This window comes from Peromyscus maniculatus, chromosome 18, assembly GCF_049852395.1.
Source record: "Peromyscus maniculatus bairdii isolate BWxNUB_F1_BW_parent chromosome 18, HU_Pman_BW_mat_3.1, whole genome shotgun sequence".
Classification (NCBI taxonomy): Eukaryota; Metazoa; Chordata; class Mammalia; order Rodentia; family Cricetidae; genus Peromyscus; species Peromyscus maniculatus.
Window position 1 is genome coordinate 49,679,948 of NC_134869.1, and position 22,533 is coordinate 49,702,480.

The 22,533-nt window shown below is 46.0% G+C and overlaps 1 protein-coding gene across 3 annotated transcripts in view; it reads left to right on the top strand.

Annotated features, from left to right (window-relative positions):
* Positions 1-579: 579 nt before the first annotated feature.
* The window catches only part of Msrb3 (methionine sulfoxide reductase B3), a 128,136-nt gene continuing 106,182 nt past the window's right edge, over positions 580-22,533 (top strand). The window contains exon 1 of one of the 3 annotated variants that reach the window (XM_006973346.4): positions 580-934. Coding sequence is in view for 1 of the 3 variants with exons in the window: in XM_042263386.2 (XP_042119320.1) it covers positions 769-934 (166 nt within the window). In the remaining 2 variants the exon portion in view is untranslated. Of the gene's footprint in view, positions 935-1,203; positions 1,495-22,533 lie in introns of those variants that run through there. The other 2 variants (XM_042263386.2, XM_015992234.3) reach the window with 2 other exon arrangements.

Consider the following 22,533-nt stretch of genomic DNA (forward strand, 5'->3'; position numbering starts at 1 on the left):
TTGAATCCATTTCAGTGTTGCACTTTGGACAGCCTGCAGTAAATACAAAATTTGTGTGTGTGTGTGTGTGTGTGTGTGTGTGTGTGTGTGTGTGTGTGTGTCTGTACGACTATGAATAAAGGTTGGTGTAAACCAGCATTTAGCTGCTGTGGAAACTTTCGGTCAGCCTGCTTTGATTCCATATATGGTGTTCAAATAAAAGTTCAGGGGATGCCCTTTTGCTGATCTCACCTCACGCAACACACACACACACACACACACACACACACACACACACACAATGGGAGTGGTGAGGACTCTCTCATTCCTGGGCACACACCCAGTGGGGGTGGTGGGGACCCCCGGGGACACAAGCGGTGGTTCTCTGTATTGTGGGTCTTCAGTACACTTAGGCACGTTCATGTCACCCCTTGGCCGGCACCTCTCCGTCTTCGGGCCGGCCAGAACTTTTCATCCCGTCACCGCCAGGACATGTCACCCCGCTGGTCCTGGGCTCTCTGGCGGTTCTGACCCCCCGCAGGGTTCCCAGGTGGAGGCTCCGAGGCGGCTGTGCCCCGGGGTCCCCCCCTTTGCAGAGCTGGCGCTCGGGGCGGTGGAGGCGGCGCAGGAGGCGGGAGTTGGCGGCTTCCGTGCTCCGGGCAGCGGGCCCCGTCCTCGGCCGGCTCGCCCCGCGGTCCTCCCTCGCTCGCTCGCTCGCTCGCTTGCACACTCGCTCGGCTCCTATGCTCATATTTGGACTTGGCCGCCCGTGCCCAGGAATTTCCCGTCATGCCTCCCGCCGCCCCGTCTGTCGCCCGGAGCCGGGAGGGAGGAGGGAGGCGGACAGCGGCGGCGGCGGCTCGTCTGCCCCGGAGTGTGCGGCGGACCCTCCCGCGCCCTCTCGCGCTCTGCCTCGGTCTCTGCCTGGCTACGGCCGCGGCCACCACGCTGCCCGGTGAGTCCGCCGACCCCGCCTCGTCCCATCCGGCCCTCCGACCCCACCGAGTCAGGCTTGGGACCCGAGCTCCCCCCCGCATCCCATCCCCGCCCCCACCCCACCCTTCACCCCCCCATCCCGGGAGCACCGGCGCCACCTCTCAGCCTCGAGAGCGTCATCCCCCGGCCGCAGAGCCCCGGGCGGGTCCCAGGGACGTGCGCGGAACGAGGTCAGGCTGACACCTTACCCGTCCCTGTCCCCCCCACCCCCCGCCGCGAACCTGAGCCGCGGGAGCCACTGTCCCCGAGCGGGGGGGCCCCTGGGTGACTCCGCGGGGTGGCGGGGGCGTGGGCTGCAGCACTTCCCCGGGGCGCGCTCCAGCTCCGCTCCGGCCTCCGCCTGCAGCCCTGGCCGGGATAACGGGGCCGGGGCGTGGGAACGTGGGAGACGCCACCAGGCCAGCGACCTCACCACATCCCGTCCCCTGCCCGCCACGTCCCGTCCCGGGGAGAGGGGTGCACCGGGGGCCCGGGCTGGCACCTCATAGGCCCCAACCCAGCAGCATCCCAGTGGAGCAGGTACCAGTTTTGTTTTGTTTTCCAGTGGAAACAAGTTATCTGAGCCTTTTTTTTTTTTTTTTTTTTTTTAATAAAAAAACAACAAAACTTTTCCACTGGGCTGTTTCAAGTCAAACTATCCGAGTAAAAAGTACGGTTCCTGCCTTTCTTTGGAGGTTATGCGATAAGGGTGGTAATTCTGAAGGCGGAACAATAAGGTTTTAGAAGAATTCTCTTTGAATCATGTAGAAAGTATTAGGGAGTTTTTTTGTTGTTTTGTGTGGGTTCCCTCCCTTGAGTGTCAAAAAACCAATTATTTGAAGCGTGAGGGGAGATTTTTAAGGGGGATGTGACGTTGCAGGGGTTCTTGAATTATTGAAAACTGGGATAACTTGGGAGAGGCTAGGTGGTTGCTGTCTGGCCATCGGTGGACGGAACTGTCAAAATGAGATTCGGTTAACAGGGACGCACATGTTGGTTGGCAGTTGACGACACCCCGGGGCAGGGTGAGAGACAATGTAGGCTATAGAGAGTAATTTTACGTATAAAATTTTACCCACGAAAGATTCTCAGGGTTATAGAGCTTACAAAGTTGTTTCTCAGGACCGAGGGCGGTAGTTAAATGTACTGAATGTACAGCTTGTGAATACTCACTTTAGCAGGGGCAGCCGTTTTATGTTTGTTTGTCCCTGAATATGGGTCTTCAGAAAGGACCCACCTTTTAAAAGATTAGTAATCCAGGAGCTGCTTTATCGTCATCCTTGGGAATCAACAGATCCTGACTTCTCATTTTATCAGTGGACTTCTTCTTTCTTTCTTTTAATATTTTTATTTTATAATTAACTTAATTTCACATATCAGCCTCGGATTCCCCCGCCCTCCCTCCAGTCAGTGGACTTCTAAAAACTTCTGGGCTGGATGATAAGGGATTGGTGTGCTGAAGGGGATATATGAAAAATTATTTTTCTATGTGTGATATGTTGACTTACTTCATGCCTGTGGCCCAGCAGACTTTGAAGACCAAAATCAACTGTACTGTGGCATCTTGCCAGTTTTGAGAACACCAAGTTTATATTTGGACGACTTAAACATAGTCTTAAAGATTTGTTTCTATCTGATATACCAATCAAGTTTCTGATGCTTTCAATAGTTCCCTATGCGGACGTCTGGAATTTCTTTCTTTTTTTTTTTAATGATTATTATACTCAGTAGCTCTTTGCCATTTAGATTTTTGTCACAGTGCCTAAACTGCCTGTCTGCCAAGGTTGCAGCATACAGTGTCATTTAGATTTTTGAATCAAAGCACTGTTTTCAACTTTTAAAGTTTCTTGTTCCAATATTTTCATCAGAAGTCCTTGCTCTTTCCTTAATGTCTAACTCCCAGCATGGTGGGACACCTTCTCATCCCAGTACTCAAGAGGCAGGGACAGGCAGATTTTTGTGAGTTCGAGGTCAGTCTGGTTTGGATAGCAAGTTCCAGGCCAGTCATGGCGACAGAGTCAGAAAATTTAAAAAAGTCTAAAAACTATCCCCTCAAATAGAATTCATCAGTTTTTCTGATGTATTTTTCACTTAATAACCAAACATAGACTTTTAAACCATCAGAAAACAATTTTAGTAAATAATGCTTTTGAGCTCCATCATAACTAGTCAGAGCCCTTTGATTTTTATTCCCATAAAAATATATTTTATATTTATTACATTTTGCATATGTTTTATACATGTGTATATGTTTTTATAACGTTGCAGTTGCAGATTTGGCGGATGAATTTGGTCCCAAAGTTTAGCTGCTTTTTCCGTAAATGCCTTCCAACTACAGGATTCTAAATTATTCTTTTTGTTTGCATAACCTCTCGGAACCACCCACTTCATTCCTTCGAACATCTGCGTGGCAATCTTTGACTTGCTACACGTGTTAAACTGGTCTACAGGTAGTCGGGGCTGATGGGCGTGGCTTTAGCTCTGCGGCGCCATCTGCTCTCGGGATTGGCTTGATAGATAGAAGGCACCTACCTGACCAGAGCTCCTTACAATTCAGTTGCAGATGCCCTTCCCCTTCAAGACAGAAAGGGCTGCTTGTGTCGCTGGCAAATGTCTGCCTGTTCTTTGTAGGTAAACTGAAGCCTCTGGCACATTGTGATAACTTGGTTTTGGTATTTGGGTCAGGGAAGATATCAGAGGACACCCAACACTTCTTGTCCTTGGAAAGCCTGTTGCTAGTCCCCCAGGGAACCTTCCAAATGAAATCCCCTAGATTGAGGCATTGCTTTATAATCTGGTCGCATCTACTGGTCTGATGTCTTCGCAGTGAATGTGCCTTTGGATGGGAGCACGATGAGCCTTTTAATTCTCTTGATTAGAATTTCTTATTGCTGGACACGGATCTCACGACTTTACCTTGAATGCCCTTTATTTTCTCTTTCTTGGTCGTAATTTCATTCTCCTTGTAGAACGTTCACTGTGGTCCCTGCTCCCTGTTAGTGTATTCAGTTGCTCAACTTTCTGGAAATTTTTTCCCCCAGAAGCCTTTAAGAGAATGTAGGAAAAGTAGAACGGCGATGAGTCAGTTGACTTTGTGGAAGATTTTGATTACTACTTGTTTCAAGTGACAGAAATAAACCTGAGCTAGTTTTAGTCGAAAGAAAGGAAGGGAGGAAGGGGGAAAGGAATGTACTGGAAGACCATTGGAAGCCAAGTGCAGACAGACCTTATTAGGGCCTACGATTATGAACTATCACGGAGTCTGGAACCCTCCCGGTCCCTGCCTCCATTGGCTTCACTGTTCTCTGGCTGTGTTTGTTTTTTGTTCCTGTGTCTGCTCTTTGCTGTTTAAAGTTACATGTTGCGGCTCAGCAGCTCTTATTCTCCTTCTGTGTCCTTTGCCCACAAACACAGAGCTCGGTCCTGTTCCTGAGCAAAAGATCCTGATACACACAGTTTGGGTCACATGGTTGGTCTAGATTTCCCCAAAGTCTCTTTTCATAGCCATGTAGAGAGTTTGAGTTGGCCTTTTCACATCTCAAATAGATATATACAAGTTTGAGACAGGGGTTCTTTGTGTAGCCTGGTTGTCCTGAAACTTGCTCTTAGGCCAGGCTGGCCTTGAACTCAGAGATCCACCTGCCTCTGCCTCTTAAGTGCTGGAATTAAAGGTGTGCACCACCACTGTTGGGCTGGGATAATTAGTCTTTATGCTGCATAATTTCTTCTTGATTACAGTGTGTGTAAGGTGGGCAACATTGTCAGTGGGCACCAGACTTCATGGAGTTCCTTCTCCTGCAGGAGTACTGAGGGGGGACCCTCTGGGGAGGCAACCGGGTGCATGTCACACTCAGGAATTATGAGCTTGGCATGGACCAGAGTGGTGAAAATCCCGTATGCTAACCATTAATCCATTCTGCAGGCTGTCAGCTGTACGTTTTCAGGAATCCACTCACTAAAATGTTGAGTCCACGTGGCTGTGTATGTAAATTCATTAGGAGTATGTAAATGAAAGAGGCATTCCAAATAGAAATAAGGTAGGGAGCATGAGTTGATGAGGTTTGGCTTGTTGCCCCGACCTTTGCTTTTCAGAGTGGTTGAAGTCTTCGCAGTCTCTTGTCAGATCCTATTTTGTGAGTCCTTCTGTATCTAATCCAATCTTTAACTTCCTTCGGCGTCTATAAGAGCTGGTGCCGCCTAAGACCATATGTATTCACTATGTGGCCGGCTGGTGGGTGGCCTGCCATTCTGAGAAGGCCCTTAGCACTGCGTGCCTGGGCTCAGTCATGTTGAATCTGAAACCCTCACACCCACTGCCACCCTCCTCCTCCTCGACACTGGAACACAGGTGCACTATCCTCTCCTAGTCTTTGTCCGTTTGTTCGGTTTTAGAAGCTTTTCCATGAACACTCCACAATTTCCCGTGTGGAGATGGACTATGTAAAAGATAGGCCATCTCCCCATCAACGGAAGTGATGCATGAGGGGAGGTGACCGCAGACTCACGTGGGCGGGGATCGGCTTTGGTGGGGTGCATGCTCTTCTATCAGACAGAGCAAACACACAAAGAGTGGAGCACCTATCAAGAGGAAGAGTGTGACAATAACGAGGTGGAAAAAATTTGCTTTGGCTTAGAACATGCAAGACTCTTAAGGACAGGCCTGAAGATTTGGACTGGCCTAATAAGCTGTGAAATGGGAGTTTCTTGGTCCCTGAAATGGCACAGTCAGAGTTGAATTGTAGGTTGCCTTTCTAACAGTTCACAGGATGAGTTGAATTGGCAGAGAAACCACTGGGTGAATAAGAAGCAACCCGAGAAGTTTTTCAAGAAATAAAGGCCTGAATTAGGGAGTGGCCATGGGGTGGGGGAGGAGGCGTTGCTGAGGTGCATTGGGCTGACACCTTTAATTGGGTATTGAGAAAGGGAGGGATAGATAAAAGCTCTTGGCAACATGTTAAGCTCCGGTGACAGAGAGAATGTGAACTCAGAACAGGTTTGTAAATGGAACGACATAAGCGTTAGTTTCAGATCTCGTCTGCTTTTTGGTGCTGATAGGACATTCCCGTGGGAGTGTGTAGTAGGATCGCGTGTGGCGGAGGCTTGGAGGGGGAGACAGCAGGACTAGAAATAAAACATGTATGAGTGAGGAGGACCGCATGGAGGGGTAAGAGGAGAACATTGGTTGGCTTGTGTACAAGGAGGGATACGCAGAAAGCACGCTAAAGGAGACAGAATTTGATAAGGCTTTAAAAGATGTCCACTCGGCACCTGGCCTTCTGTCTGTGAGCTGCTCTGCTGGAGGAACATTGCTCTTCTAATTCCTCCTATCACATCGAGCACAAGATACTGCATCCAGAAAGCCCTTAGTCTGCACAGTGGGGCGCTCCTTCCCGACTCTCCTCCTCAATAATTGAGACTTCAAGTTATTCAGTTAGTTCTGGACACGTATTCTCTCACACATCCCTCTTCTGTCCTCCTTTTATCTCCCCCAAAGAAATGGGCAGGGAGTGGAGATAGAATGGAGTATTCTGGGTTCTCTGCCGACTCTGTGCTTTAGGGGCGCTTCCCATCGCCACGGTCAGGTTATGTGTCCCTTTTGATATTTTCTTTGTCTAAAATACACGATGAAGCAGACAGTCACCTCACTCCCCTTTGTACTAAAAAAAAAAAAAAAATTAAAATAAAATCAAATCCCTAAGACATGAATGCCCTGTCCATCAGCTGTCACCTGCATGGTTTCTGCACCCTGGAGTTAGCCGCCCTGGCCACTGTCATAGAGAAGGGTGGCTATCTTGGCCTGTCTACTCAGAGCAACCAACTGTGGGGTGATGTAGAAGCCCCCGGGCAATGTACTGATGTCTGAAGTAAAGTTCAGGGAACACCTTCCACGTGAGGCTTTATTTATGTGGGTTGTAGAGACTGATGACATCTAGAGCTGATTAAAAGTGAACCAGAGAGAGAGAGAGAGAATGGTGGCCTGGAATGTGTGTTCTCAGGGCCCAGCTTCCACGCTAATAGTATATTCTGATTCTGAGTTTTTAAAGACAGTGCGTTGGTCTTCACATGTGGGTAGTGACAGGTTTATGTACAGAGTGCAGTATTAAGAATAATTTCTTCCTCTCTAAATAAAAGGAAACAAGAGGACTCCCATATGCTAATAGCTGCACTTTTAGTAGCTGTTGACTGAGAAAACGCATAACAGCAGAAAGCTACTATAAAATTTTGAAATTCAACTTTGAATATAAAAGCATACCCATATGCTTACAGCGTGCACATGCAGGCATTATGACTTCCAAAGCTTGTAGGCTGCACTTGGTTCTCTGGCTTTGTGGCTATTCTCAAGGACGTTCTGGATTCAGCATCCCCCGGTCATTGTCTCAATTCAACTTTTTTGAAAAATCACTGAAATTTTGAATCAAAGGAAGTGCCTCAAAATCTTCTCACAGTAACTGCCACCTGCTTTTGTTTTTATTTTTTTTATTTTTATTTTTTGGCCAGAAGATGTACTGGCTAAGACTGGGTTATGACATGGTCTCAAGGATGGGGAGACAGACAGTCTACTTCAGAAACTTTGTTTTCACACATCATTCCTAGGTCTATAACATGATTTTAAGGTGAAATTTGCATAGCACACTTCTAGCACTCACTGTTTTGGTCACACCTGCCTGCCATTGTTTTACATAATATAATGAACTCTTATAGTTTCTTGGATTGGTTATTTTATTTGGTGACTATAAAAGTACTTCAGTACATATGTTAAGCATAAGTCATTATTGAGAAAAAGCCTGTGCTCCATGGGAATATAAAGTAGTCCTTGTATAAATCTGTCTTGTTTTTATGTTTATTTTTTGTTTTTATTGTGTTTGATGACTTACAGAATCTGGGCTTGGTTGGAGTTGGAAAGATTGGTAATGTGTTAATAAGGAAAAGTGTGGCTACGTCTCCTAGGACCTTGTCCAGATTAGATAAGACAGTGGGTGAGAGGCCGGCCATCAGCACTCTTGGTTCCAGTTTCACAATAATTGAAAGGGAAAAAATTCACTGTCAGCGTTGCTTCTGGTTTTCCAAAAATTATATTAGGTTTTTAATATTTTATGTGTATGAATATTTTTACCTGCATATATGTCTGCACCATATTTATGCAGTACCCAGGGAGGCCAGAAGAGGGCACCAGATCCCCTGGAACTGGAGTCACAGATGGTTGTGAGCGGTCATGTGAGTGCTGGGAATTGAACCTGGATCCTCTGGAAGAGCAGCCAGTGCTCTTAACAGCTGAGCCATCTCTCCAGCCCCTGATTGCTTGCTGGGAATGTGCCAGACTGCCTTAGTGTGCCAGGAAGAGAATGGGTCGAAGGGCGAGGATGCTCTCCTATAGGAAGGGCAATTTGAAACACTGCAGGTTCTTTTATCGCCCAGGAGGGTTGAGAGGCCGTCATGCAGTGGCCTGAGAGGAGCAGTGGGTGGCGGCTGGCAGACTCTGTCCTCCCAGCTTGTTCCCGCTCAAATGTTTAACTCTCTCATGCTCCTGTTCCCATAACTGCAGAATGAACCAGCTTCCTGTGATGTTTTTTTTTTCTTTTTTCTTTCTTTTTTTTGTATGCATCTATAGCCTGCGGGTTGTCTCGAAAGTCTACCAGGAGCTTCCGTAACTTTTAATGGAAATAGCATGGATGACAGATTGTCTAGAATTATGTTTTTCATGTCACGCTTTAAGTTTCACTCCTCTGTTGACCTACCTGCAAACATTCTCTAAGATCTTAAGTTTGAACTTTGTGTCCTGGCGCGCCCAGTCATTTGATCGATAGCTAATGTTACATAACCTTTTAAAAGATTCAGTGTTTGTTTAAAGGATAGACTGCAAGCATGTTGGAAAGCATCACACGAATGCCCTGTCTGAATTCAGGAACAGCAGTCAGCATTAGAAAGGATGCCTGTTTTTACAGGGCAGCACCCAGGGGTTGCTTGTTTACGCTTGAGAGTGTGTCTCAGAGGGGAAATTTCAGGAAGTGTATTAACGGGGTAGATAACCAGCAGAATTCGCCCTCTGGCCACCCTAAAAGTAGACTGAACTCTTAAAACTGGTTAAGGGAAAGAAAACTAAAACAAAAGGTAAAAACAATAACAACAACAAAACACTGTGCTTATATGACTCGTGAGCATTGTAGAAGTATCTCACCTTTACGGTTCATTAGTCAGCTTTTGCTCTGTTCTTATTTGAAAATATTTCACATATGCGAGAGGAGTGTGTAAATAAGGTATCTTTTTATCCCCCCTCCGGAGCTGAGGACCGAACCTAGGGCCTTGCTCTACCACTGAGCTAAATCCCCAACCCCGTAAATAAGGTATCTCTATAAAGCAAACAGAGTCTGGTCTTAAAAGTCCGAGTGCCCCATCCAGCTTCAGAACGGAATGTGGGAGCTGTCTTTGTGCAGCCCTCAGTTGTATCTTCTGCCGCCTGGCCTTATCTACAAGTGCTTTTCGATTTTCTCATTTCTCACCATCGAGGGTGGGAGCTCCTGCTATCTTTATCCCTTCACCAGAGAGGTAAGCTTCTATTACACGTTCCCGTTCTGCACGCTCTGGTCCTTTATATACCGATGTCGTTATCTGCTGGACATAGTGTGTGTCTTGCTTTTTCTCCTGAAACATCTTTGTGTTTCTAGATTGTTGTGTACCCTACATTAAAAAAAAAAAGGCCAGCATTTTTTAAATGTTTTATACATTTATTTATGTGTGTGGGTGCCAGTGTGTGCTTGTGTTTGTGTTTGTATGTATGCCTCTGTGGGTGTGGGTGCGTGCACACATGCTTGAGCACACACTCATACACACATACACACACACACACACACACACACACACACACACATGCATATACACACACACCATGGTGCACATGTGAAGGCAACTTGGGAGAGTCAGGTCTCTCCTTTCACCATGGACTTCAGGGATCAAACTCTGGTCCTCAGGCTTGGTGGCAGGTACCCTCTACCTGATTCGCCATCTTGCCGGCCCCAAATATCCTTTTTTTTTTTTTAAAGGGGAATTTTTATGATCTTACGTGAATCAGTTAACACCCTAGGATTTTTAAGATAGCTTGCATCTGTCAAGCGATACTTGCTGCATCCATCAGCCATGTATAATCGTTAATAAAAAAAACCCCTTCCAATGTGAAATGACCAGAGGGAAAAATAAAGTTCTGGGTAGGGGCTGGAAACAACTGGTTTTATGCTAACCTCAAATTACAGAAGTGGAAATATTAGCATAAGGAGTAAAAGCCTTATAAATCCTTACGATTTTAAAAAGTAAAAATTTAAAGATAAAAGTAGAAACAAGAAATTAGAAGTGTTCTCTTATTTTTTTAAAATAACCTCAAGTTGTTAGGAGCATCGAAATGATCTTTCATTTTATTGTTTAAGAATTTCAGGCCGGGCGGTGGTGGCGCACGCCTTTAATCCCAGCACTCGAGAGGCAGAGCCAGGCGGATCTCTGTGAGTTCGAGGCTAGCCTGGGCTACCAAGTGAGCTCCAGGAAAGGTGCAAAGCTACACAGAGAAACCCTGTCTTGAAAAACAAAAAAAAAACAAAAAAAACAAAAAAACCCCAAAAAAACAAAACAAAACAAAACAAAAAAAAAGAATTTCGTATGTACAACTGTTCCTCCTCTACCCTCCCACCACTCTCTCTTCCCGATTTTATGTGCTCTGTTTTTAACCCCCCTAAGTTCACTTGGTGCTGTCAAGATGTGCATGGGTGTAGGACAATCTCCTGGAGCTTAGATACCCTCCCGGGACTCACTCTCTCCCAGTGGCCGTCAGTTTTCAATGGCTCCTCAGCTAGCAGTAGGGCTTTGTGACCCCTCCCCTTGTCCAACATGAGATTTTTTTGTTTTTGTTTTTCAAAACAGGGTTTCTCTGTGTAGCCCTAACTCTCCTGGAACTTGCTCTATAGACCTTGGCCTTGAACTCACAGAGATCTGCCTGCCTCTGCCTCCCAAGTGCTGGGATTAAAGGCGTGTGCCACCACTGCCCGGCTCAACACCAGATTTTTGTCTGGCTTGATCTTGTGCAGGACTTGGGTGTGTAGTCATAGCTGTCGTGTGTGTGTGTGTGTGTGTGTGTGTGTGTGTGTGTGTGTGTGTGTGTGTGTGTGTGAGAGAGAGAGAGAGAGAGAGAGAGAGACAGAGAGAGAGAGAGAGAGACTGCCCTGCCCTGTCTAGGCAGCACAGTTATACATCAGTCCTTCCTGACTTCTGACTCTCTTACAGTCTTTCTTCCTCCTCTTCCATGATGATTGTGGAGCCTTGGGAGGAGGGTCTGGGATACAGATGTTTCCTTTAGGGTGAGCATGTTGACTAGCTGTGGCTCTCTGTGTTAGAAGCCATAGGTGATCTATAGATAGAGAGAGAAGCACCTAGGAGGTTGTTTCATCTGTGTTCATCTAGAATGTTAATAGTAGTTCTCCCTTAGGGCCTGCCATCTGCCCAGTCACAGGCTCTTGGCCTTAATAAAGACGCTAGACACGCGTTCTCTTTTGTACAGTGGGCCTTCAATCCAATCAGAAAGTGGGTTGTTGTTATCATGACATTTGTGCCACTCTTACACTGGCTGGTGATAGGCTACTTGCTACTGTGCCTTGCAGGGTTCATAGCCGAGGAACGCTGTTGATTACCAACACCCCCCACCCCCCATGGTAGCATAAAGCGTATAGTGTTGTCCAGCCCCTGTAGGAATAAAACTTCCAGCTAAGTCCCAATTTGATTTTTTTCATATTCTATGACTCAAGTACATGATGTCTTTAGCAACTGGGGTCTTACCTCTGGAGAATGCCAATCACAGTGGCAATGACCTGTGATACTCTTGGGGGCGGGGAGGGGCTGGAGGGTGTCTTTGGGAGCCCATGGACCAACAACTTGAAAAGAGATAACTTATTCCTGCCACTGGGTTTTTTATTTGATAGCCTGTCGTGTTTGGGAGAGACATTATACTCCCATTGTAGGCTGACCTCATTTAAACTTTTTCTATATGCATATGTTCTAGGAAGCTTCTAGAATGGCCTCTGAAAGGCCTTTAGAGTTAGTTATCCTTCCCATGCTCCCTCCTCCACCCTGTGCTCTCATCCCTGACCCCACTCATCCCAGCCCTTCTTGTTCCATCTCTCTCCATTTATTCTTCAAACTGGTTTACAACTTCTTTATCTCCTTGTTATCGCTCTTTTCCTGCCGTCCACCCAAATCTATGTTTCGGCTCTTCTTACGTGTGAGGGACTAACGTGTCTAATGTTGGCGATACCATGTGAAATAGACAGACCTCAGTCTGAGGTTTGTCCTTTTGGTTTGAAATTGCCATGGCCTGCTGTAGAAAAAGCAAGACCATTTTGTGGTAGGAGCATGACAGAGCAGTTAGAGTTGAGAATCAAGAGTAGGGTGAGATCATATAGGACTTTAATTTTTTTTTATGATAATTATTTACTTATTGTGTGCACACACACGTCAGCAGCAGGTGTGTGGAAGCCAGAGGATAACTTTTGGTTACTTGGCTCTCTCTCCTTCCACCATTGCGGGTCTTGATGATCAAACTCAAGTTGTCAGGCTTGGAAGCAAATATTTGTTAGCTTCTGACGGTTTCCCCAGCCACTTCCTGGGTTTTTAGAGCATGCTGAGAGTTTAGATATGCTGAGCATGGAAGTGTTTAAGGGACGTTAGGTAGGTGGTGAGTAGCCCAAGTTTCACTCTGTCTCTCTCTTTTTTTTTTCTTTTTTAAATTTATTATGTATGCAGTGTTCTGCCTGCAGGCCAGAAGAGGGCGCCAGATCTCATTACAGATGGTTGTGAACCACCATGTGGTTGCTGGGAACTGAACTCAGGACCTCTGGAAGAACAGCCGGTGCTCTTGACCGCTGAGCTATCTCTCCAGCCCCCCAAGCTTCGCTCTCAAATAAACATTCTGGCTGCTGTCTGGGGAATAGATTGTAGGGACCAAGAATAGCAGTAGGTGCAGCATTTAGGACTATGTCACTGGTTCAGAGAGGGACTGATACTGCTTAGGATTAGGAGAGGAGGTGCCAGAGGTGAAGCCTTTGTTGGTATTACTTCCTTGAAATGAGCTGCTCTGGCGGAAGCCACTAATGGTGGTCTTTTTAAACCAAGTGGGTTCCATTTGCTCCTGAACTTCCTGACTTCAGGATGTTGGATACACTAGCCACTCCCATTCCTAGGAGCGGTCCCCTGTCTTGGTTTCTGACCCGTCTAATTGATGAGACCTATGTCTCAGTTCTTTCACTTGCAAAATGGAGGTGATAGTGTACCCATTGTTCGTAGGTGGTTTCAATCACAAAATGAAAGGAGTATGTGTGAGTGACTGTGGTGGTTTGAATGCGAATACTCCCGTAGGCTCATATATTTCAACGATTGGTCCCCAGCTGGTGGAACTGTTTGGGAAGGATTAGGAGGTGTGGCCTTGTTGGAGGAGACGTGTCACTGGGGGCAGGCTTTGAGGTTTCAAAAGCCCGTCCCATTCCCAGTGCCTCTCAGCTACTGCTTCAACTCCATGCCCTCCTGCCTCCGCTCTGATGGTCATGGAATCTGACCCTCAGCTGTAAGCCCCCAGATCAAGTGCTTTCTTTTATAAGTTGCCTTGGTCGTTGGTGTTTTGCCACACAGACATAGAAAGGTAACTAAGACTTAGCAGGGTCCCTTTCACAGCGACTGCACAGGAAATGCTCCTGGCAGCATCCTGCCATTATAGTCATGGTCATCCTTTGCCGTTCTGGGACAACATTTTTTTTTTTTTTTTGACCTCTCCCTTCTGTGGTTAGCGCCTGCCTTCTAAATCCCGAACAGCTCACCTGGAGTTGAGCTATAGCTCACCTTTTCTCACTTAGTATATCTCCTCAAATAATCGAGTCCTCACTTCTTGGCTGCAGTTCCAGCCTGTATTTAGCTAATGTCCTCTGTTATCTCCCCATCAGCCCGGTCCCCTGCTCTTCACTTCCTTCTGGGTCATCACTGAGTGGATAACCTTGCCCCGGGCACCCTGACCGTGTCAAAACCAGAGCTTCCTTTCCTACCTCAACTTCATCCCCCCTCCCCATCCCCCAGATTAGTAACTGCTCTTATCATTCCCACTGTTGCTTGAGCCGGGACTGTGGTCTCCTGACTGAAAATACCTGTCACACCCACAGCAGACCTTCGCCTAGACCGCTGCACTAGAAATCAGTGTCCGCCTTGGGTCCTGTGTAGCTCCTACCCGTTTTCATTGTTCGTCCTATTGAAATTGAAATCTGCCTATCTAATAATAATAACATCATTGATTTCTTTTCTTTGTACAAACCCTTACAAATGGCTTCCACTGTTTGCCTTGTCAACTTTGTCATCTCATTCCTCAGCCTCGGCACACACTCCTTGTTTATAACCCTCAGTGAGTGACATTTACTCTTGCCTCCTGGCCGATATTTACCTTCTTCGTTTGGGATACTTCTTTCTTCCTTTTCTTTTTTTTTATGGGGTGCTAGGGATGCAACCCAGGGCCTTCCCAGTGCTCAGTGAGTGTGCTCCCCCGCAGCCACATCCCTGGCCACGGGATAGTATTTATTTCTTTGAAATTGTATGTATATGAGTGTGTTGCCCACAAGTATATATGTCTACCGTGTGCATGCCTAGTGTGCACAGAGGTTGGAAGAGGGGGTCAGATCCCCTGGAACTGGAGTTACCGATGGTCTCAAGTCACCACCATGTGGGTGCTGGGAGTTGAACTCAGGTCCTCCTCAAAGAGCAGCAAGCGCTCTAAACCACCGAAGCATCTCTCCTGACCCCTTTCTTCATTTGAACGCTGGGCAACAGTCCTATCCTTTATTGTTAGTTCAAATGTCCAATGAAGCAAACGTTTCTCATGTCTCCAGCCCGCGTTCCTTCTCTCTTTTGCGGGTCTGTGTTCCCCATTCCGTCACTGTGGGACTATCGCCGCCGCTCTCAGTAACCTTAGCTTTCAGGACGCTGACAGGCAAGCTGCCGGAGACTGTGGCATCTTCTTTTACTTTCCACCTCTGTTCGTCAGATAGAATGAGGAGTGAATGCAACATGGGCTTGTCCAGGTTGAGGAATGAGAGCACTCCCGATTTTACTGTGTATGTGTGTGTGTGTGTGTGTGTGTGTGTGTGTGTGTGTGTGTGAAGTTTACAAAAGAGGGGAGAAAGCTCCAGCTTTCTGTGGGTTGACTCTCACAGATACGGACTGAATAGAGAGGACAAGGGTGACATCGGGGCTGAAGTGAGCTCTGGAAAGGAGGGGTTTCCTGCTGTCAGAGCTTCTCGTTTTTGATTGGCGCGCCAGCCGGGCTTTTCAAGGCAGGACCCCCGGTATCTCCCAGTTTGGCTATTACTTTTGAGAGTCAGCACGTGGGTGCTCCCTTCGTCCTTTGTGAGATGACAGCCTGGGTCAGTCCCTTGCGGAATTAGCCACTGGCTCTAGACGGAGCACATGTCTTCCCATACCCGGGGGCCTCTCTAGACCGCGGCGGGAAGGTGCTGGGCTCTCACTGACTGGCCGGCAGCGATCCCATGTGACGTGAGCTGGGATCTGGCCTTTTTCTTCCGTTCTTCCTCTTTGCACTTTATCTGCCAGAAACTCTTTAGAAGAACCCTGTTGGTGTTGTTTTAAGGGCGGATGCAGGTTTTCCTGTTTTTATATTCCGTTCTCCACTTTGATGGGAGTGACAAATCTGACTATGGGCTCTGAGTGAAAAGCTCTTTTGAAAAATATTGCTTCTCTTTTATCTGTGCTTGTGTGCACCAGATGAAAGAAAGTCTCCTTTGCTCTTTCTCTTCTTCAAAACCCTTCTGCGTCATTTCTTCAATCTGCAACGCTACGTGAGTCACTGTTTTAATAAGCTCAGTAAAATCACTCTTTTATTTTTGTTTTGTGATGTTTTTCTCCCTGTGTTCATTTTTTTTTTGCAGCATGTTTTCTGTGTTGTATTTGTCTTCATCTTTTATAGGGGTGCTTTAGTTTCTATGACTGTAAAAAAAAAAACAAAAAACAAAAAAACAAAAAACAACACACCAGCAAACCTCATCCAATCTGTTCCATTAAAAGTAGAACAATATTTAACTCTTTACATGGGAGGAAGGCTGAGCAAGGTTTCCTACCATAGGGAATGGGCTCTGAAAAGCCAGCTCATGCACCAGGGATAAGTCCTGGTTCCTCTGCCAGGGGCCCCACAAACAGATCTAGCCACACAACTGTCACCCACATTCAGAGGGCCTAATTCGGTCCCATGCAGGTTCCCCAGCTGACAGGCTAGAGTTCGTGAGCTCCCACTAACTCGGGTCAGCTGTCTATGTGGTTTTCCTCATTATGATCTTGATCCTCCTTGCTCATATGATCCCTCCTCCCTCTCTTCAACTGAACTCCAGGAGCTCAGCCCAATGCTTGGCTGTGGATCACTGCATCTTACAGCAATTCTTACAAAGAAAAGCATTTAATTGGGCCTGGCTTACAGTTTCAGAGGTTTAGTCCATTATCGTCAGGATAGAAAGCATGGTGGCATGTAGGCAGACATGGTGCTGGAGAGGTAGCTGAGAGTTCTACATCTGGATTCACAGGCAGCAGGAGAGAGACACACTGGGCCTGGCTTGAGCATTTGACAGTGACATGCTTCCTATAACAAGACCACACCACCTCATAGTGCCATACCCTTGTGACCAAGCCTTCAAATCTATGAGCTTATGGGGGCCATTCTTATTCAAACCACCACACCACCATATATTTTACATCTTAATTTTGCCAACCTTAAATTAATGATATTTTGACTTCTGTATCCTAAGTATCATTGTCTATCATTCATAGCCTAGAGTTCATCCTTGAGCTGATACTTTTTTTTTTAAATGAGGAAAGATGAATTTGTTTCCTAAGACTGAAGGAATTCCATAAAAACTATCATATATCCCTTACAAAACATTTGATTAAAAAGTTGATTATTAAAAGGCACAATAAGGGGGTTGGAATATTGTTATTGGTTAAGCTGATTACAAGTCATAATGTATTATGGAATATATAAAGGGTCACCACCATTCTCTGCTGAAAGAGGGACAAAGGACAATGGAGTTTACAGGAATTTTGGTGAACAATTCCTATCAGTCACAAGGTCATTAGTACTGGGAGTTCAAGATCTCAAGTGGTGTGGAGAATTCTCAGGGTCATGTGCAAAGTTAGTTTTAAGTCCTTGAATACTTTATCTTTGAATGACAGTAGCATTGCAACTGTAATTGATAGCTTCTGTTGGAGTTGATAAGAGTTTCCCAACCTTTGATTTTTGCGAGCATAAAGTCGGGTCACTCGGAATTGACGGAAACCACTGACTGCAAAATTTGAAATTTTATTATTTTTTTTTGTCAAAGAAGATATTTTTCGGAAAGCCACTAAGGAAGGCATAATTCCTGAGGTGGAAAAATCATCCTTGTGAAGTTAAGTGTTAATAGTCAGTCTTTTCATAAGTGAACTGAATTTTATAACTTTGTAACTCTCTTTCCTTTCTCCTCCCTCTCCTCCTCCCTCCTCTTTCTTTTCCCCCTCCCTCCTCTCTCCGCTCCCTCCTTTCTCTCCTTTCTTCTCTTCCTCCTTCCCTCCCTCCTCTTCCTCCTCTTTCTCCTCTTCTTCCTATCCCTCCTCTCTCTTCCCCCTCCTCCTCTCCCTCTTTCCCTCCCTCCCTCCTCTCCCTCCTCTCCCTCCTCTCTCCCTCCCCCTCCTCCTCTCTCTCCTTTCTTCTCTCCCTCCTCCTCTTCCTCTTCTCTCTCCTCCCTCTTTCTCTCTCTCCTCTCCCTCCTCTCCCCCTCCTCTCCCTTACCTCTCCCTTCTCTCCCTCCTCTTCCTCCTCTCCCTTTTCTTCCTCCTCTTTGCTTCCCTTCTGGACAGGGAAAGTACAGTTGACCGCACTGTGCTATAATAGTGTTACAAACATTGCATTTAACCCAAACTTGAATGAAATAACTATTATTACCCATATTTTGCAGGCAAGGAAGCTGAAGATCTATAGAGATCTCCAGGAAATGGAAGGTTTCAGGGAGGAACTGAACAGTTAGTTATAATCAGGACATAACATTTATTTGTTTATTCAACGGGTATACGCTGGCTGCCTTCTAAGAGCGAGACATGGAGTGAGGCACTAGAAATAGTAAAGGCTAAGAAAGTTGGGAGCGTGTGGATGTGCCAGAGTATGATGAGGGCCGAGGTTCCACAAACAGCAATGGAAATGACTCTGACCGGTCTCGGAGGTGGGACAGGGAGATGGGCTGAGCTTTTCTCTGGAGGAGGCGGTGGGACTCGGAGCATGCTGAGTTGTGTCTGAGCACGGGCAAAGTCCGTGCACAGGGCTCGCATAGCAGACAGCTGGGTGGATGTGACGGGGATCAGAAGTGCAAGGCTAGTGGCAGGCTGTTTGTTCTCCATGCTAGGTGAGAAGCAGAAAGAAAAGGATGCATTGGGGGAACAAAATGGCGATACAGTCACCATCAATTTGTGTGGCGTGGATAGCAGCCGTTAAAGGAGAAGCAAGAGACCGGGTTTGTGCTTTTAGTGATGGGCAGATGGGAATACCTTGGAACAAAAATATGGAAAGACAATACATTAGGGAAGAAAGAAAGGAGCTGAGTTTGGTTTTGTTTTGAGACAGCATCTCACGCTGGAGACCAGCCTGGCCTGGCACTCAGAGTAATCCTCCTGTTTCAGTAAGCCTCACAAAAGGCTACATAGTGAGACCTTGCCTCAGAAAAGATACCAATCACGGACAGACATAGATACTGTAACTTATAGCCCCACACCTAGAATTATGGTATCGATTCCGCCAACATTAGGAAGGGTTTTTCTTTAGATGAAATCATGCTCATTTGGAACGCTGTATTTTTTTTCCAAACATAAATTTTGTTCTCATGAAAAAGCCTGCCAGTGACTACTCTTAGTACAAGGGCACTAAGCAATACCCTCCAACGTTACCTCCCTCTGTCTCATTCCTCCAAAGCAGAGGTTCAAATCATTATTGTTTTGATGCTCACTTTCATAATTTTGATAGAGTTATAGCAGCATATGTTGATTTTTCAAACTTAGATAATATCGAGACATAAAAGAGAAGGGTTCCTTCCCCATCGCGTCAGTATTTTGTCTACCAGTGTTGACTATTGGTATTGCAATCTCTTCGTTGTTCACATTATAGCATCGGGGGGTTTAATCCTGGCTTTTGATAGCCCCGGGCCAGGCCCTGGTGCAGAAAGAGATACAGCAGTGGGACTTAGGTAAACCGGAAGCTTAGTTTTCCTCCAGGTACTAGGTCAGACGCGACACTCATCTCTGCTTCCTGGCCCCTTAGCGCTGTCTTCTCCATCAAGGAACTGCTCTTTCTGTCACCAATGCTTACGATCCGTTACCGTGTCCCAGGAGGGAAGAAGGAATGGAGAGCAGGTGACTGTGTCTTTAAAGCTCGTCTGGAAGACCACACAGCCGACTGACTTACATTCCCTTATCTGCCCCATCCAGTCTCAGGTTCCGATCCAGCTGCCAGGGCGGCCCAGACATGTGACTGAAGGTTTGGCTAACACTTCAGGAGCTTCTCTTATGGCATGCAGGCAGGGAGGGTGGTTTATGGTGAGCAGTGTCGCCTCTGTGCTCCCTGGGATGAAGGACCCGACGGTCTGGGGCTTCTCCTTCTGGCTTTCTTTGCTACTATATCTCCTTTTGGTTTGGATGTGCGAAGCTGCTGGTGTTTACAGTGTGTTCAGAAACAGCCAAATATCTGTCCACAGGTTATTTTTAAAAGCTTATATCGTTACAACTTTTTTTAAAAATTTTATTTATTTATTTATTATTTATTTATTTATTTATTTGTGTGTGTGTGTGTGTGTGTGTGTGTGTGTGTGTGTGTGTGTGTGTGTGTGAGATTGCTTGCTTTTAGTTTAAAACAGTGAGCTGTTGCTGAGATTGCTTTTCCTTAGGTCTGGAGTAAGTATTTCTGGGACACTAGAAGAGACATTATATATTTGTTTTTGGTAGCATCATGGCAAATAGATTGTCTTTTTTCTTATTTTTCTTGATGGATAAGCATGAGAGCATCGTGTCTGTTTGGACTTGTGGGCAGGCTCCAGCTTGCTGAATCAGTAAGAAGCTGCAACAGATGTGATTAGTGCCCAGGGCGCAGCCAGTCACTTTAGGATAAAGAATTTCATTCATTCATTCATTCATTCATTCAATCATTCACAAATTGCTCAGCTTTGCCTCGGAGTGACCACTTTGCTCTTTGAAGGGTTAGGGTCAGTTAACTCTATGCGGTCAGGCTAAGCCACATTCCATCTGGTCTTCAGTGTCTTTCTGTAAAAGGAGAGTCCTCTCCTCCAGCCAAAGCAAGAGTCACTTTGTGATATTTAGTAGCAGAGGGCTGAGTAATGGGAGAGCCCCTACGGCTTTCTGTGTTACTGCCCTGACCTTGGCATTGACTTCTCATCTTTTTGGACTATTTTTTTTTTCTGAAATAGGTACAGTAATCTGGAGCACCAGAATTCCTGTCTTTGAGGATTAATATATATTATTTTTCATTATGTATTTGTGGGTAGGTGCTCATGGAGGTCGGGGTATCTGATTGCCCCAGAGGGGCCGGTGTCACAAGAAGTTGGGACCTGACTCTTGGGGACTAAACTCGAGTCCTCTAGAAGAGCAATACACCCTCTTAACTGCTGGGCTGTCTCTCCAGCCCAAAGGAGTTTTTAATACAGTAGAAGATATTAACATTCACTTTCTTCTGGCTCCATCACATGCTGCCATGGAGCTTCAAACAAGTTATTTTACCCGAACTTTGGTTCTTGCTGGAACAGACAATCACCAACACCAGTGGCTGGAGACGCTGAAGGCTTGGCTGTGGGCCAGATGGAAAGGCTGCTGCTTGTCTCCTTATTCCAGGATCCTGGCTAATAGAATTACCCTCATCTAACTATGTGCACGGCTGGCTTTTGTTACAGCACAAAAGCAAGCTCTGCGAGGTTTCACACCAGCAGTTAAGAGGCTTGGAGGTGGCACTTTTTTTTTTTTTTACATTTTTATTTTTGCTGCTCATGTATGGCTTGGAGCTTGTCACGGGGTCTCCCTCCGCCACAAGGGGGCGGGTGCAGGAACTGGGTTCCCAGCATGGGAAGTGGAGAGCCAGAAATAACAGTGGGAGGAACTACTTTAGGGAATCGCATTCAGACTCAGGGTTCAGGCGCTTGAATCTGATTATCACTTATAATCATGAGAAATGCGCCCACGCAGATATTTAAAGAATACAAAGTAGAGCAGGTTATAAAACTATGGAAGCGCCGGTAAATAAATAAAGCACGCAGCGCAAGCACAAGTTGATATTACTGTTATCTAGAAGCCGTTAGGAAAATAGGGCATTGGAGCTTTGAGCAAGGTTAGCATTAGAGCTTTGTAGCTGTTTACCAAGAAGTGTGTGTGTGTGTGTGTGTGTGTGTGTGTGTGTGTGTGTGAAGTTGTAAGCATCTGGAAGGGTGGAGTCTAAAGAAGGAAGGTAAGATCCATAAGGAAGAGAGTGAGCAAGTCAGAAACCCAAAGGAGGGACCGAGGACTAGACCTGGGGGCGTGGTTACTTTGGGAACCAGAAAGAAATGGCATCAGAAGTAGAGGCACCACTTCTGCAAAGGAATGAAGAAAATGCTAATGAGAAAACCAAGGGAGATCAGCCGTGTAAGATGCGGCCGGGAGGCTCTGCTCCCCAGTTCTGTGGGGTCTGTAGTATATATATATATATATATATATATATATATATATATATATATATATATATATACATATATACATATATATATATATATGAATTATGTATATGAATTTAGAGGTGCATGTGCTCCTCTAATGGCCGCTATCGTAAGCTCTGTGTTTACAGAGGAGACTTGGAAAACTCAGGGTAAAGCCCCTCGCGGAAATGTAGCCAGCGAGGGTTTTTGTGGGAGCTCCAGGACTAGAAAAGAAAAACCAAAAGCTTTCCTACATAAAAGAAAACAGCGAAAAGAAACCATTAAAAAGGGAGACTAAACCAGGCTCAGGGCTATAGAACTGTAAGGTCAGCTGCCTGGGCAGTAGACTGGGTTCAAGGCCAGCAAGGCCTCATTTCAAATAAAAAGTAACAGAAGCGTCTGGGAATGAAGCTTGGCGGTAAAGCGTTTGTCTAGAAGGCGCAGGGCCCTAAGTCCAGCACGCAGTCACCCGCCCCACAGAACCCCGAGAGTTAAAATGGTTGGTGTGGGTTTTTCTGTCTTGTCAATGTTTCTTGTGTATTAAGAAAAATAGCTGGGGGTCTGAGGAAAAAGAAAGAAAAAAAATAACATAGCAGAAATCCATATATAAAGTAGAAGCTGTAAACTGTGATGATGGTGGCCATTTTAGAAAACTGCGCAGGTGTGTACCGTGGTCGAGAGAGTTTTAAAGCTGTGGTTCTTAACCTTCCTAACACCGGGACCCTTTAATATGGTTCCTCATGTTGCGGGGAACCATATCTGATTATCACTTATAATCATGAGAAATGCACCCCCCGACCATAAAATTATTTTT